General features: G+C 45.7%; 2 protein-coding genes across 2 annotated transcripts in view; both read right to left on the reverse strand.

The window, feature by feature from the left end:
- The window catches only part of LOC309564458 (uncharacterized protein), a 1,566,033-nt gene that overhangs the window by 1,140,266 nt on the left and 410,876 nt on the right, over positions 1-14,891 (reverse strand). The gene's annotated exons all lie outside the window — the stretch shown is intronic.
- The window catches only part of LOC309564030 (uncharacterized protein), a gene marked incomplete at both ends in the record, with an annotated part of 68,179 nt that overhangs the window by 46,665 nt on the left and 6,623 nt on the right, over positions 1-14,891 (reverse strand). Inside the window, 2 exons of the mRNA XM_082268654.1 lie at positions 2,505-4,182; positions 6,486-6,627. Coding sequence (XP_082124780.1) covers positions 2,505-4,182; positions 6,486-6,627 — 1,820 coding nt within the window. The remainder of the gene's footprint in view (positions 1-2,504; positions 4,183-6,485; positions 6,628-14,891) is intronic.

Raw genomic sequence — 14,891 nt, forward strand, 5'->3', positions numbered from 1 at the left:
CACCTGAGCGCCCCTATTTGGTTCGGTATTTGGTCTGTCAAATGCATGCATATTTCAATGCCCTGTAACATGTTATTTATTTATGTTTTTGTTTTTCTGTCTGTCTACAAATTTTGAATTTGAATAAAGATATTTTTATACAAAATACAGTGGTCAGTGGCATTTACAGTCCCATATCCAGGGGAATCCTCCTTGTATATTCTAATCCATATAAGGCCACATGCCCTCGCCATGGGGTGGGGAAAGGTGTTTTGTGGCAGCTCTGCCCCCCCACCCCAAAGCACCTTGTCACCATATTGACGGGAACAAGGGCCTCTTCCCCACAACCATGGCCTGTGGTTGTGGGTGTCTGCAGGCAGGGGGCTTATCGTAACCTGAATGCCCCTTTTACCAAGGGGGGCCCCAGATCCTGCCCCCCCATGTGAATGAATATCGGGACCATAGTACCTGTACCTATTCACCAAAAAAGTGGCAAAAAGTAATAAAAACACACACACACAATTTTTTAAAAATCCTTTACTAAAAAATAAAATCCAGCCTCCCCCGATGTAGATCCGTCATCAATCACAACACCCACCGCACCTAAAAAAATTAATTAAAAAAAAAGACGCTCTCACCGTCATGGAGGCCCTCTGCCCACTGCAGGCTCCCCGTTTCACATCTTTTATATAGGTAAGGGGAGGGGTCACCTGTCTACATCACCTAATGACACCGGCCCTTCTGAAATCAGGGACCCAGCATGCACCAATCTATGACGTCAGAAGGGGGCAGTGCCACCAGGTGATGTAGACAGGTGGCCCCGCCCCTTACCTATGTAAGAAATGTCAAATGGAGGAGGAGCCTGCAGTAGTTATTTTATAATAAAGGATTTTTAAGAAATTGTGTGTGTTTTTTTTTTAACTTTTTGACAATTTTTGGTGAATAGCTACGGGTAATATGTTCCCGATACTCATTCACATGGGGGGGGCGGTATCTGGGGGCACCCTTGGCAAAAGGGGCTTTCAGATTACAAGTCCCCTGCCTGCAGACCCCCACAAGCACAGGCCACGATTGTGGGGAAAAGGCCCTTGATTCCCATCAATATGGGGACAAGGTGCTGTGGGGTGGGGTGAGGACATGTGGCCTGGTATGGTTAAGAAAGGGGGGGCCCTAACTAGTCCCCTCCCACTTTCCTGACCTGCCGGGCTGCATGCCAGGATAAAGGGTCTGGTATGGATTTTAGGGGAGAACCCACGCTGTTTTTTTTTTTTTATTTTGGCCCCCAGGGGCCTGGTATGGACTGGAAAGGGGGGGGGGAGCACGCCATTTTTTTCGATTGCCGGGCAATGCCGACATTTTTTCAGTGGAGAAGCCCACAGACAGCTGATTAATCATGGTTGGTAAGGATGCGGGCGGCCGGCTTCCCGGCTTGCTGCCTAACAACCAGCTATTTCTTCACACAGAATTTGCATTGGTTGATCGTTTTTTGACCGATACGAATTCGAATCACTCTGAAAAGTTGAAATTCGTTAGAAAATGAAAAAACAAAACAAATATTAACAGATTTCAACAAAATACATTGCAATTTCATTTGTAGATTTAGATACATAGGAATCTAGGAATAACCAAAAATTTGTCGGAATTTGTATTCGCACCGAAACAAATTTCACGTGTCTAACACTTAATGGCCACTCGCTAACAGCTGGGCTCCTAGCCAATGCAAATGGCCGCTGATAGCAGGGCCCACTCTCCAGGCATGGATCCTCTACATATGTGTGCCATAACACCACCCCGCTGATAGCTGGGGACTCAATGACCACTCGGGACATCCTGGAAGACTTCTGGATACCAAAGGAAGCTCCTGACATCCCGCACAGCTGCCCAGCACCAGACCCGCCCACCAATACTTCCAATAGGTAGGAAAACTTCATACAAAAATGGTCCTATAAGTGAGGACAAAAAAGGAACGCAGCAATTGGCTTATCCTGAACATTTATGGGGGTGGGGTGTTATGGGGGAGGAACGAGGGCGGGGCTATCCAAACGTATGACATGGACATCTGTCAGGAAAGCACATTATGGCCACTAGATGGAACTGACCATTATAGGAAATCCCAATTCACCATGACTGGGGGAATGCGGGTCACATTTCATCAACACATTTATAACAACCAGACCTGTGTTTGTGAAATCTTCCCGCACAAAATGTACTCAGCCAATGAAAAGTAATGAATCCATTTTTTTTCTCCTGCTATCAATGGCCAACATGGGACAACACTTCATCCATGTCTTTGGTGATCTCTGATCTCCTTATGAAGTGTTTCTTACATGATGAAGATCAGCCATGGAGAATATCTGAGGTGTATATCAGGGTGTGCTTCTTCCCCACATGTCCACCAACATTCATAAAGAAGACATTTCCCGCACTCAAGGCACTTATACACCTCCAGGGTTGTGTGGGACCCCTGATGTTCAGGAAGACAGGACTTCAGTGAGGAAAATTTCCCTCACTCAGGACAGGAATACGGCTTCTCACCAGTGTGCAATCTCTGATGTCTGGAAAGATTGAACTTCTGTGAAAAACATTTCCCACACTCAGGACAGGAATATGGCTTCTCACCTGTGTGCAATCTCTGATGTCTGGAAAGACTGGACATCTCTGAAAAACATTTCCCGCACTCAGGACAGGAATACGGCTTCTCCCCGGTGTGAGATCTCTGATGTCTGTAAACAGTGGACTTCTCTGAAAAACATTTCCCGCACTCAGGACAGGAATACAGCTTCTCACCAGTGTGCAATCTCTGATGTGAGGAAAGATCGAACTTGTGTGAGAAACATTTCCCGCACTCGGGACAGGAATACTGCTTCTCACCAGTGTGCAATCTCTGATGTCTGGAAAGATTGAACTTATGTGAAAAACATTTCCCACACTCAGGACAGGAATACAGCTTCTCACCTGTGTGTATTCTCTGATGTTTGGAAAGAGTGGACGTCACTGAAAAACATTTCCCGCACTCAGGACAGGAATACGGCTTCTCCCCGGTGTGAGATCTCTGATGTCTGTAAAGAGTGGACTTCTCTGAAAAACATTTCCCGCACTCAGGACAGAAATACGGCTTCTCACCAGTGTGCGATCTCTGATGTGTGGAAAGATAGGACTTCACTGAAAAACATTTCCCACACTCAGGACAGGAATACGGCTTCTCACGAGTGTGCAATCTCTGATGTCTGGAAAGACTGGACATCTCTGAAAAACATTTCCCGCACTCAGGACAGGAATACGGCTTCTCCCCGATGTGAGATCTCTGATGTGTGGAAAGAGAGGACTTGTGTGCAAAACATTTCCTGCACTCAGGACAGGAATACGGCTTCTCACCAGTGTGCAATCTCTGATGTATGGAAAGATCGAACTTGTGTGAGAAACATTTCCCGCACTCAGGACAGGAATACGGCTTCTCACCAGTGTGCAATCTCTGATGTCTGGAAAGATTGAACTTCTGTGAAAAACATTTCCCACACTCAGGGCAGGAATACAGCTTCTCACCTGTGTGCAATCTCTGATGTCTGGAAAGAGTGGACGTCACTGAAAAACATTTCCCGCACTCAGGACAGGAATACGGCTTCTCCCCGGTGTGAGATCTCTGATGTGTGGAAAGATAGGACTTGTGTGCAAAACATTCCCCGCACTCAGGACAGGAATACGGCTTCTCGCCAGTGTGCGATCTCTGATGTGTGGAAAGAGAGGACTTCTCTGAAAAACATTTCCCACACTCAGAACAGGAATACGACTTCTCACCCGTGTGCGATCTCTGATGTGTGGAAAGATTACTCTTCTGTGAAAAACATTTCCCGCACTCAGGACAGGAATACAGCTTTTCACCAGTGTGCAATCTCTGATGTGTGGAAAGACTGGACTTCACTGAAAAACATTTACCACACTCAGGACAGGAATATGGCTTCTCACCCGTGTGAGACCTTTTATGCACATTAAGCTTGTAATGAAAACGGAAACACTTCCCACACTCAGGACAGGAGAACCTCTTATCTGTTGTAAGGATGGCACCGTCCCTCACAGTCTGAGGTTCCTCAGGATAAGAGGAATACGATGGTCCATCTACACTGTGTGGTGCCGGATGGACATTTGAGGTAGCCGGGTTTTCTCCTGGACTATACTGTGTGATGTCCTCATCTTCTACTTTACAGCCTGGAGACAAAGTGAGACAATCCTCTGAGGTTTTCCTCATCTCCCGTCCATCTACTAAAATAGAAATACAAAGATTATTACTAGACATCAGCAGATTGGTTCCCCTAAACCAGGACTCCGCCCACATCAGGCAGCTTTGTTTCTGAGGATCTTACAATTCCCCCCTCAAGGTAACTAGTAAATGGGTCCTCTGATCTCCTACCAGTTCATTTCTTTATTCATGGACCTTAGTCAGAGAGTGAGGAAACAACGAGAACTGTCTTTTATAGGAGTGACAGTGATGAGGGGATTATAGGACGAGTGTCCCCTCCCCCTCTATCACTCATTGCCATCTTCCCCACCCAAGAAGTCCTGCACTTCCTTATTTAGTGCATGATTTAGTCATGAATAACAGCGGGGCTGAGTCCCACCAGAGGTCAGAGAGTGAGGATGGGGGGAGAACAACCAAGATGAAGACTGGACTGATCCTGAAGACCACCATCATTGGGTTACTGACTCCTCCCTCATTATCACTTTCTGTTTAACCACTTGCCAACTGCCTAACGTAGATCTACGTCGGCAGTCAGCCCCTCACAGGCAAAGCGGCGTAGGTCTACGTCGCTAGCCTGTGAGGGTCTAGGGAGCGCTCCCGCGCGGTCACGCACCCCCCCGCGCGTGTGACCGGCGGACCCGATGTCCGCCGGTCACTCTGCGATCGTCGGGGGAGAGGGAGAAATTCAGGCAGCTTGTGTAAACAAGCTGCCTGTCATTCTCCCCTGTGTAAGAAGGATGATCATACGGTTCTACTATGTAGAACCGTTGATCACTGTTCATACATCTGAAGCCACAGCCAATCACAGTAGAAAGCACGCCCCTAGGGACACACATAGCCCCTCCCTTTCAAAAAAAGGTTAACCCCTTCACTGCCAGTGTATTTTTACAGTAACAGTGCATATGTATAGCACTGATTACTGTAGAAATGTCACTGGTAACCCCAAAAGTGTCAAAAATGTCAGTCAAGGGTCCGATCTGTCCGCCGCAATGTCGCAGTACTGCAAAAAAAAAAAAAAATCGCAGATCGCCGCCATTACGCGTTAAAAAAAAAACAACAAAAATGACAGAAATCTTTCCCTTTGTTAGTAAACGCGATAACTTTTGCGCAAACCAATCAAAATACGCTTATTGCGATTTTTTTTACCAAACATAGGTAGCATAAAACAAATTGGCCGAAAATGTTAAAAAAATTTTGATTTTTACATTTTTTTGGGGGGAATTTCATATAAAAAAATGTGAAAAATATTGCTATTTTTGCAAAATTTACGCTCTTTTTTTTGTTTATAGCGCAAAAAATCACACAGGTGATCAAAAACCACCAAAAGAAAGCTCTGTTTGTGGGAAAAAAAGGACGCCAAATTCGTTTAGATACAGCGTCGCACGACCGCGCAATTGTCCGTTAAAGTCACACAGTGCCGAATCGCAAAATACCCCCTGGTCAGGAAGGGGGTAAAATCTTCCGGGGCTTAAGTGGTTAAGGTTCCACAGTTGGAGGATGTTATCACATTATTATCACCATGTAAAAGTCTGTCCTCCAATCAAATCATCAGATATAAAATGTCCAGCTGGTAGGAAATGGGTGTAACAAAAGAGAATCCATATTAGGAGTATATATAGCAGTGGGTAGAGGGGAGAGAGCAGAAGTCAGGAGTATGTAATGTACAACATAGAGTATATAGTGCAGGGGTCAGGAGTATGTAATGTACAACAGAGTATATAGTGCAGGGGTCAGGAGTATGTAATGAACAACACAGAGTATATAGTGCAGGGGTCAGGACTCATAATATTTGTGTTCAGTAATCAGCTGCAGAGGTCCCACACCGCTGCCTCCCATCTCCTGAGACTGCACTCAGTGACTTGGGTGTGAGACGATACAGACATATCCCTCCACCCGGCACAGCCAGCAAATAACAGAGCAAGTAACCCCGGGAGAATTGTTCTGTCAAATATCTTACTAGACCCGGGGATGGGGCAGAAGACCCAAGGTACATACCCCAGGTGCCTAGGTCAAGCAACGTCTATGGTAATTATCAACATTTTACTGCCAGCTGAACCCCAGAATCTCCATAAACCCAGTCTAGAGACATAAATTGTGTCTGCAGCACAGAGAAGGAAGATTACCCGAGAGAAATACAGGAATACAGGACGGGGAACACAGCTCAGGAAAGTGACCAGGGGATTACAGGCTAATATCACCCAGTCCCCGCCCTACTCTGGACCAATCAGTGAGCAGTATGGGTGGAGGAATGTATTTAGTGTTAATGACCCACCTGTGCTGATCTCTGTAGGAGTGTCCTCCTCTATAAATGTCCCCGTTATTCCATCCTCCTCCATAGACTGCTGATCATCCCTCACATACTTCTCTTCTTCTTCTGCTTTAACCTCAGATTCTATATCGATTGGATCTCCACTCTAAACCAAGAAAATGAGAGAGAGAATATCATCTGGAAGATATAAACTTCATTATTGTGATATTATATATAAAAACACATCCTCTCCAGAAGTCCATGTTCTAGATGCTCCAATCCACCAACCTTGTAACATTGAGGGATGGTGTGACCTTCCTGTGTGGAATCCCGGGAATACAGAGGACGGGGACATCTCACTGGTGGGTTTCTGTAGCTGGATGACTCCTCCATGGTGTCCTGATAAAGATCTTTGTGTCTTTCCTCCATCAACCCATCCTCATCATCCTTGCTTGCGGCGGCAATGCCAAGCCGCCGCAAGCAAAGCCAACAGAATACTGGGTTGTATAAAAAAGGGGATTCACTCCAGAAATAAAGAGATTATTCTCCCACTCTACAAGACTCTGGTCCGGCCACATCTGGAGTATGCTGTCCAGTTCTGGGCACCGGTCCTCAGGAAAGATGTGCTGGAACTGGAGAAAGTCCAGAGAAGGGCAACAAAAATAATTAGGGGAATGGAGGACATCAGCTATGAGGAGAGGCTACAGGCACTGAACCTGTTCTCTCTGGAGAAGAGACGATTGAGGGGGGATATGATATCCATGTACAAATACTGTACTGGCGACCCTAGCATAAGGAACAAACTATACAGAGAAAGGAGATACAATAAGACACGTGGCCACTCACTAAAACTTGAGGAAAGGCGGTTTAACCTTAAAGTGCGTAAGGGGTTCTTCACTGTAAGAGCGGTAAGGATGTGGAATTCTCTTCCACAAGCAGTCGTATCAGCAGGGAGCATTGATAGTTTCAAAAAACTATTGGATGGACACCTTAAAGACCACAACATACAGGGGTATACAATGTACAACATACAGGGGTATACAATGTACGGTTAAAAGCAAACACACACACATCATAGGTTGAACTGGATGGACTTATGTCTTTTTTCAACCTCACTAACTATGTAACTATGTAACCTCAACTTTAGAATCTCTCAGGTTTCCACTCTGAATATATAATAAAAATGACATCAATGGTAACAATGCAGATAATGTACAGATCCTAATGATACTATCAGTGATTGTTCCTCATCTACCTGATCAGGTTTTGCATAGTTGTGATCTTCCTGTGTGGAATCCCGGGAATACAGAGGACGGGGACATCTCTCTGGTGGGTTTCTGTAGCTGGATGACTCCTCCATGGTGTCCTGGTACAGATCTTTGTGTCCTTTTGAAAACTCCATCACCCCATCCTCCTCTTTTATATCTTCTTTAATATTGACCTGTGTGGAATCCCGGGAATACAGAGAACGGGGACATCTCTCTGGTGGGTTCCCATTACTGGATCCATCTGTAGGAAACACACACACTGACTGAATACATTGTTTCTGTGTGTTTATCAGATGATGGGGGATCTAGGTGGATCCTCCGTACTGCTCTCTCCTTTACAATAAAGTCTCCTCTTACCCGGTGATGTGAGGGGCGGCCGATTCTCCATCATGACGTCCTTCTCTGGTGACTTCTCAAATCTTCTTTTTATTTCTCTATTCTATCAGGGAGGGAGGTGGAGGCAATGTGATGGTCATATGATCTCCAGACTTCACAGGAGGAAAACTCTAGATTTGAACACAAATAGTAAAATCAAATGACATTCCCAGAATCCTCCTCACCTCACTGGTCAGGTCTCTTTTTATTTAAACCCCACTTCATGCTGAGGTTTCTGATATTACATACAGTGCAGGTCCAACAGCCCTACTTTGAAAGTAAGGAGGCCTGGGGTTCAGCCCACATCCTAAGAGCATCAGAAATAAAGAGTTGTATAGCGGGATATTGGAGAGAGGAGCTGTGAGGTCAGTGTGAGGTCATTGGATTCTCTGACTCTGATTGGAGGAACATTGGGAGGAGGAGCTGTGTGGTTGGTGTAGTGTCATAGGATTATCTGACTCTGATTGGAGAGACATTGGGAGGAGGAGCTGTGTGGTCAGTGTGGTGTCATAGGGTTCTCGGACTCTGATTGAAGGAACATTGGGAGGAGGAGCTGTGTGGTCATGTCGTGTCATTGGATTCTCTTACTCTGATTTGAGGGACATTGGAAGACGGAGCTGTGTGGTCAGTGTCATGTCATAGGATATTCTGACTCTGATTGGAGGGACATTGGAAGGCGGAGCTGTGTGGTCAGTGTCATGTCATAGGATATTCTGACTCTGATTGGAGGGACATTGGGAGGAGGAGCTGTGGGGGCACTGTGTGAGGTTTCTGCACACAAATAATCATATTCTCCCGGGTGCGTCCCACCTCTTCTAAAATAAAAGATGAACTTTTTCTGTGGGCTTTGTCAGGACTCATCATATTCCTGTGATCTCCGTGTACTCCGGAGACTTTACTGATCACATTTTAGGATGAATATCTGAGACTGGGATCAATATGGAAAAAAAACAAACAATTCCGGATATTTACTACAAATTAAATTTTTTCCGCTTTCTTATTTTAATCCTAAAAAAATAAAGACATACATATTCCAATCCTCCTTAAATACACCCCCCCCCCCACCACTAATAAAAGTAGTATAATCCGTTTGTCAGGAGTGTGTTGTTGTCAGGGCTGGCACCTGACCTCACCAGAGCACTGCAGCACTACAGCCAGACACGCCAGGCCCGACTCATCACACGGCACGGGCACCCGGCCACCACCACATCCAGAGCAGAGCACCCACTGTGAGTTAACAGCCAGGCCAGCTATTACTGCCTCCCTGAGTCCCCTCAGACCACTCACCAGTCACCACTGGCATCCGATTCCGCCATCCATCCAGGACTGTGTGCGTGCATATAGGCCGCTGAGGCCCGCCCGGCCCATCCTGTTCAACAACTTCAGTTTAGAGTCAGACCAGAGACCACCCTTAAACCTGAGACCCACATCCAGCACTCTGAGCAGCACTGTGTGCACTCACTGCACTGACTGCAGGCAGCAGCATTACAGGCCTCCTCTCTGACCTGACCATTACCATTTAGATGACTAAAATGAGTTTTAGTGGACTAAAATGTAGGACGTTTTAGTCGACTAAAATGTAAGATGTTTTAGTGGACTAAAATGTACTGGAGTTTTAGTCGACTAAATACGACGAAAACTAAAACACTTGCAGAAGACTAAAATGGGACTAAAACTAAAATGCCTATTTAGTCCTAAGACTAAAACTAAATTGAAATTTGCTGCCAAAATTAACACTGATACACAGATTGATTTCCAAAATATGTTACACTTTGTTTCTGGATACCGGAATGCACTTATGTTATATGGACACTGAGATCACATTTTCTATTGTATACACAGATTGATTTCCATTATATGTTACACTTTGTTTCTGGCGCAGCACCTTTTAAGTTTGATCAAATTGTATTGTGTAAGTGAATAACACTATTTTGTGTTAGCTGCCGGATCTTCTTATTTTATACACTGTTTTGGGTTTGTACACTGGTTGATTATATCCCTGCTCTGAGATTAATTTATTTATTTTTTGGTTATAACTGCGCTGATAGTTTTTCTGCACAACATTCATCATAGCATTGTGTTTAAGTCCTGGGGGCAACTGAGTATCGGTAGGCCTGCTTGCCTAATGGGAAAGGAGGCTGCTATAGGCGAAGAACACAGAAGCCAGCTATAGTGTCTGACCACCTGCGTTAGGGGAAGCGTGACATTGTTAGTATAGAAGTAGTAATTCTACAATAGATTGATGAGGTGAGAAGGTCAATGGTGGAAAAGGAGACATCACCAATATGAAGGAAATGTATCAGCCCTATAAGTGGGGGAATGCTATGACCCTGAAGGGGTACATCTACGTTTCCACACTTTATATGGCTGGGGAGCACACATCTTTCTATAAGTGGGTTCTTTATTTAAGTGGGCGCACTTCAGCTCTGCACTTCAGCGATTGCACAAAGCGAGAATACACAGCAAACTACTTTGGAAAACGCCAAACAGACTGCAGGTGACCTTGTTTCCTAATTCATCTCTCCTTTCTCTCTGTAACATGCACTTTCTACCAATCCTTCTGATAGTTGTGTCCTCACTCCTTAATCTCCCTTTCTTCACCCCTCTTCTCCACCCCACAGCCTGTATATATCACCCTCACTTCTGTCCTCTCCCTATTACTGCACTGACCCAACTCCTGCTAATTCTAAACCCACATGCTAATAAAACCTCCAGAACCCTGAGGCATGTCCCTTCATATAAACTGTAATCCCATATTACCTCCCTCACCCTTCTGCTTCTCCCAACCTCTGGAGATTAAACCCCAAACCCTGGGCCTCCATCGCTGAACTGTATCCAAAACTCCCATCACCCCATGCCCTCTGGCAAGAGCAGCAATCCACACAATTTCGTTTATAACCCTCTTCTTCCCAAAACCAGCCTCCCCTTCTCTTGCGCCCTTTGGAATGCCTGCTCTGTCTGTAACAAATTGTCCATGACCTCTTTATCACTAACTACTTGCTGTTACTGAAACCTGGCTTTATGAATCCAACACTGCTGCTCCTGCTTCCCTCTCCCATGATGGCCTTCTCTGGACTCGCTTCCTCAGACCCTGTGGATGGAAGGGAGGTGGAGTGGGAATCCTTCTAGCACCACATAGCATCTTTCAGGTACTACAATCACCTGCCTCTCTGTTAGGCACATTGTATTTATCTATTTTCCCCAGTTTCTTTTAGAAGTGCTGTGATCTATCTGCCTCCTGGACTCGTATCAACCTTTCTTGATGACTGGCTACCCTACTTTCTCTTTTCTGTAATTCCCAAAATCATTCTCGGTGACTTCAACATCACTGTTAAAACTAACACTCCTGCTACTTCTAAACTTTTCAGTCTAACCTCCTCTTTTGACCTGAAGTAATAGATTCATGCTTCCACTCTGATGGCAACACCCTTGACTATGTATTCTCCTACCTATGCACTCTGTACAAGCTCTCCAACAATCCTTTTTCTCTCTCTGATCACCACAATATTAGTTTCACAATCTCTGAGACTTTCACCTCCTCTCCCTCCAACCACCTAACAGTTACCCATAGAAACCTTCACCACGTAACCCATCTGAACCCTTCTACTGACCACCTCTATGACAAAATCTCACCCATGTCCTGCCACAATCTAACCACTTCTGTCTACAATAGATCTCTGTCCTCCACCCTGGATGAGCTTGCCCCCCTCAGTACACACAGATTTAGGCCCCGACCCCTACAACCGTGGCAAACAGATGTCACCTGAAGTCTCAAAAAACATCGCTTGAGCGCCTCAGGTGTAAGAATAAGTCTTCTAAAGACTTCAACCAATATAAATCTGCCCTCCAAAAATACAACTCCTGTCTCCTCACTGCCAAGCAGACCTATTTTATCACTCTCATTAACAACTTATCTTCCCATGCTCATCAACCCTTCTCTACCCTTAACGCTACTTCGTCCTCGACTGCCTTCATCCACTAACTGATCCACTGCCCAGGAGATCGCCAATCACTCCAAAAATAGGATTGATACAATTCGTGATGAGATCTCCGCTGTACAGATATCACTCCATATTCACCGGCACAATAAACTCTTCCCTTTTTCAACCCTGCTACTATACACGAGGTTGCTAAACTTTTTTCAGCACCCACCTAACCACCTGCTCCCTGGACCCTTGCAAATATTGCGGTCACCCTCTGACTCTATCCTACACTCTTTATCCAACACTCTTGTAACGCTCCTGCATTTTACGTATGATGTGGATTTTCAGCTGCAGAAATATTCCACTTCAGTAGTCATGTAGAGAAACGCTGAGACACCATTCCCAACTCTCTCATTGACTCATCATGTGTGGATGATCTCAATTCAGCAAGTAAATACACACACTCAATAAGATGTTTCCTAGAGTGACTTATGTATATAGTAACACAGTGATGATAGGCTGAAGAGACAGGTTGGGTAGAGATGGTAGATAACAGACACTTGAAAGGAAATGTTCTTGAAAGTAAGATAGTAGCAGATGGGATGCAGATAGGTTTAGCAATCATGTATGGTAGTAGATGACAGAGTAGCAGGTGGACATACAAGAGAGATCAACCCAGTGCAAGAACAGGTGGTAGTAGGCTCAAGAGCTAGCAATCTTAGATAATGCAGATGTAGTAATAGACCTTAGTATGCAGAGCTAGATAGTGTAAGCTTTAGTATGAAGGTTATAGAGGTTTCCCCTGTGGGGTACTTATCACTAATAGCAATGTAGCAGAGGAGAGGTTCGGCAAGAGCGGATGATCCGGTAGCGGGATACAGGGATCAGCGCAGCGTGGTTCCGACAGCGAGGTATGCTTGCAAGCATGTGAGCTTCAAGACAGGTTAGCATCAAGGCACAAAGCAGTTTGAACGAACACATGTGAGTGAGAGCCGGCGATCTAAATAGCCATCCAGTCCGGCGCTCAGTGATGACAGCATCAGTCTTAAAGGTGTATGCGCACCTTACCAAAAGAGAATGGTGGGGCGCATACACTTATGAAAGAGTAATTAGGGTACCCAAAGGTACCAGAACATTACAACTCTTTATCCAACATCTTCAATCACTCCCTCTCTTCTGGCCTCACTTCCATACTTAAAAAGACCTTCATTGGACCCCACCAATCTGAACAACCTACACCCTATCTCCTTGCTCCTCTTTTCCTCCAAACTTCCTGAATGTTTAGTCTACAACCATTTCACTGACAATAATCTTCTTGATCCCTTTTAATCAGGATTTCATCCTCAACACTCCACAGAAACCGCTCTCCTTAAACTCCCAAATCATCTGTTAATAGCCAAATGCAATGGACACTATTCTGTACTCCTACTTCTGGACCCCTCTGCTGCCTTTGCCACAGAAGACCACCCCCTCCTTCTTAAAAAACTCCAATCCTTTGGTCTCAGTGACTGTACTCTTCGCTAGTTCTTATCCTACCTATCCCACCACACCTTCAGAGTCAAAACTTTACTTCCTCCTCTCCTCTTCCTTTCTCCGTCGGGGTCCCACAAGGTTCCGTTCTTGGACCACTCCTGTTCTCCATCTAAACCTCTTGCCTGGGTGAGCTCATAGCCTCCATGCCTTCCAATACCATTTCTACACTGATGACACCCAAATCTTTGTCTCTACCCCTCAGCTCACTCCATCAGTCTCCTCACATATAACTAAATTACTTACAGACATATAAACATGGATGTCACATCACTTTCTCAAACTCAATCTATCAAAAACTGAGCTCATAATATTTCCTTCCCCACGTGCCGCTTCCCCTGACTTCTGTGTCAAAATCAACTTCTCAACTATCCACTCATCTCCGCATTTCAGGGTGCTAGGTGTAATTCTGGACTCTGAACTATCCTTTCGGCCCCACATCCAAATATTGCCTCCTCAACATCTCCAAAATACCCCCCTTCCTAACCAATGACACCATAAAGCTCCTAGTTCCCTCCCTGGTCATCTCTTGCCTCAACTATTGAAACTTCCTCCTCATTAGATTACCTTTACATGGGTTACCACCCCCCCCCCTCAGTCCATCATGAATGCTGCAGCCAGGGTTATCCACCTTACCAACCACTCAGCATCTGCTACCCCTCTCTGCCAATCCCTCCACTGGTTTCCATTCAGTGTCCTCCACCCCTCTCTGCCAAACCCTTCACTGGCTTCCATTCAGTGTCCTCCACCCTTCTCTGCCAATCCCTCCACTGGCTTCCATTTAGTGACCTCCACCCCTCCCTGCCAATCCCTCCACTGGCTTCCATCCAGTGTCCCCCACCCCTCCCTGCCAATCCCTCCACTGGCTTCAATCCAGTGTCCTCCACCCCTCCCTGCCAATCCCTCCACTGGCTTCCATTCAGTGTCCTCCACCCCTCCCTGCCAATCCCTCCACTGGTTTCCATTCAGTGTCCTCCACCCCTCCCTGCCAATCCCTCCACTGGTTTCCATTTAGTGTCCTCCACACCTCCCTGCCAATCCCTCCACTGGTTTTCATTTAGTGTCCCCCCAAAGCCATCCACAAGTCAGCTCTCAGTTACATCACTAACCTAGTCTCACAATACCAAACAAAACATTCTCTTTGTTCCTCCCAAGACCTCCTGCTCTCTAGCTTCCTCGTTACCTCCTCCCATGCTTGACTCCAAAGATTCTCCTGAGCCTCCCCCATCTTCTGGAACTCCCTATCCCAATTTGTCTGTCTGTCTGTCTCCTACTCTGTCCACTTTTAGATCATCCCTGAAAATCCTACTCTTCAGAGAAGCCTTTCCTGCCCC

The sequence above is a fragment of the Pelophylax lessonae genome (assembly GCF_965119305.1).
Source record: "Pelophylax lessonae genome assembly, chromosome: 9".
NCBI lineage: Eukaryota > Metazoa > Chordata > Amphibia > Anura > Ranidae > Pelophylax > Pelophylax lessonae.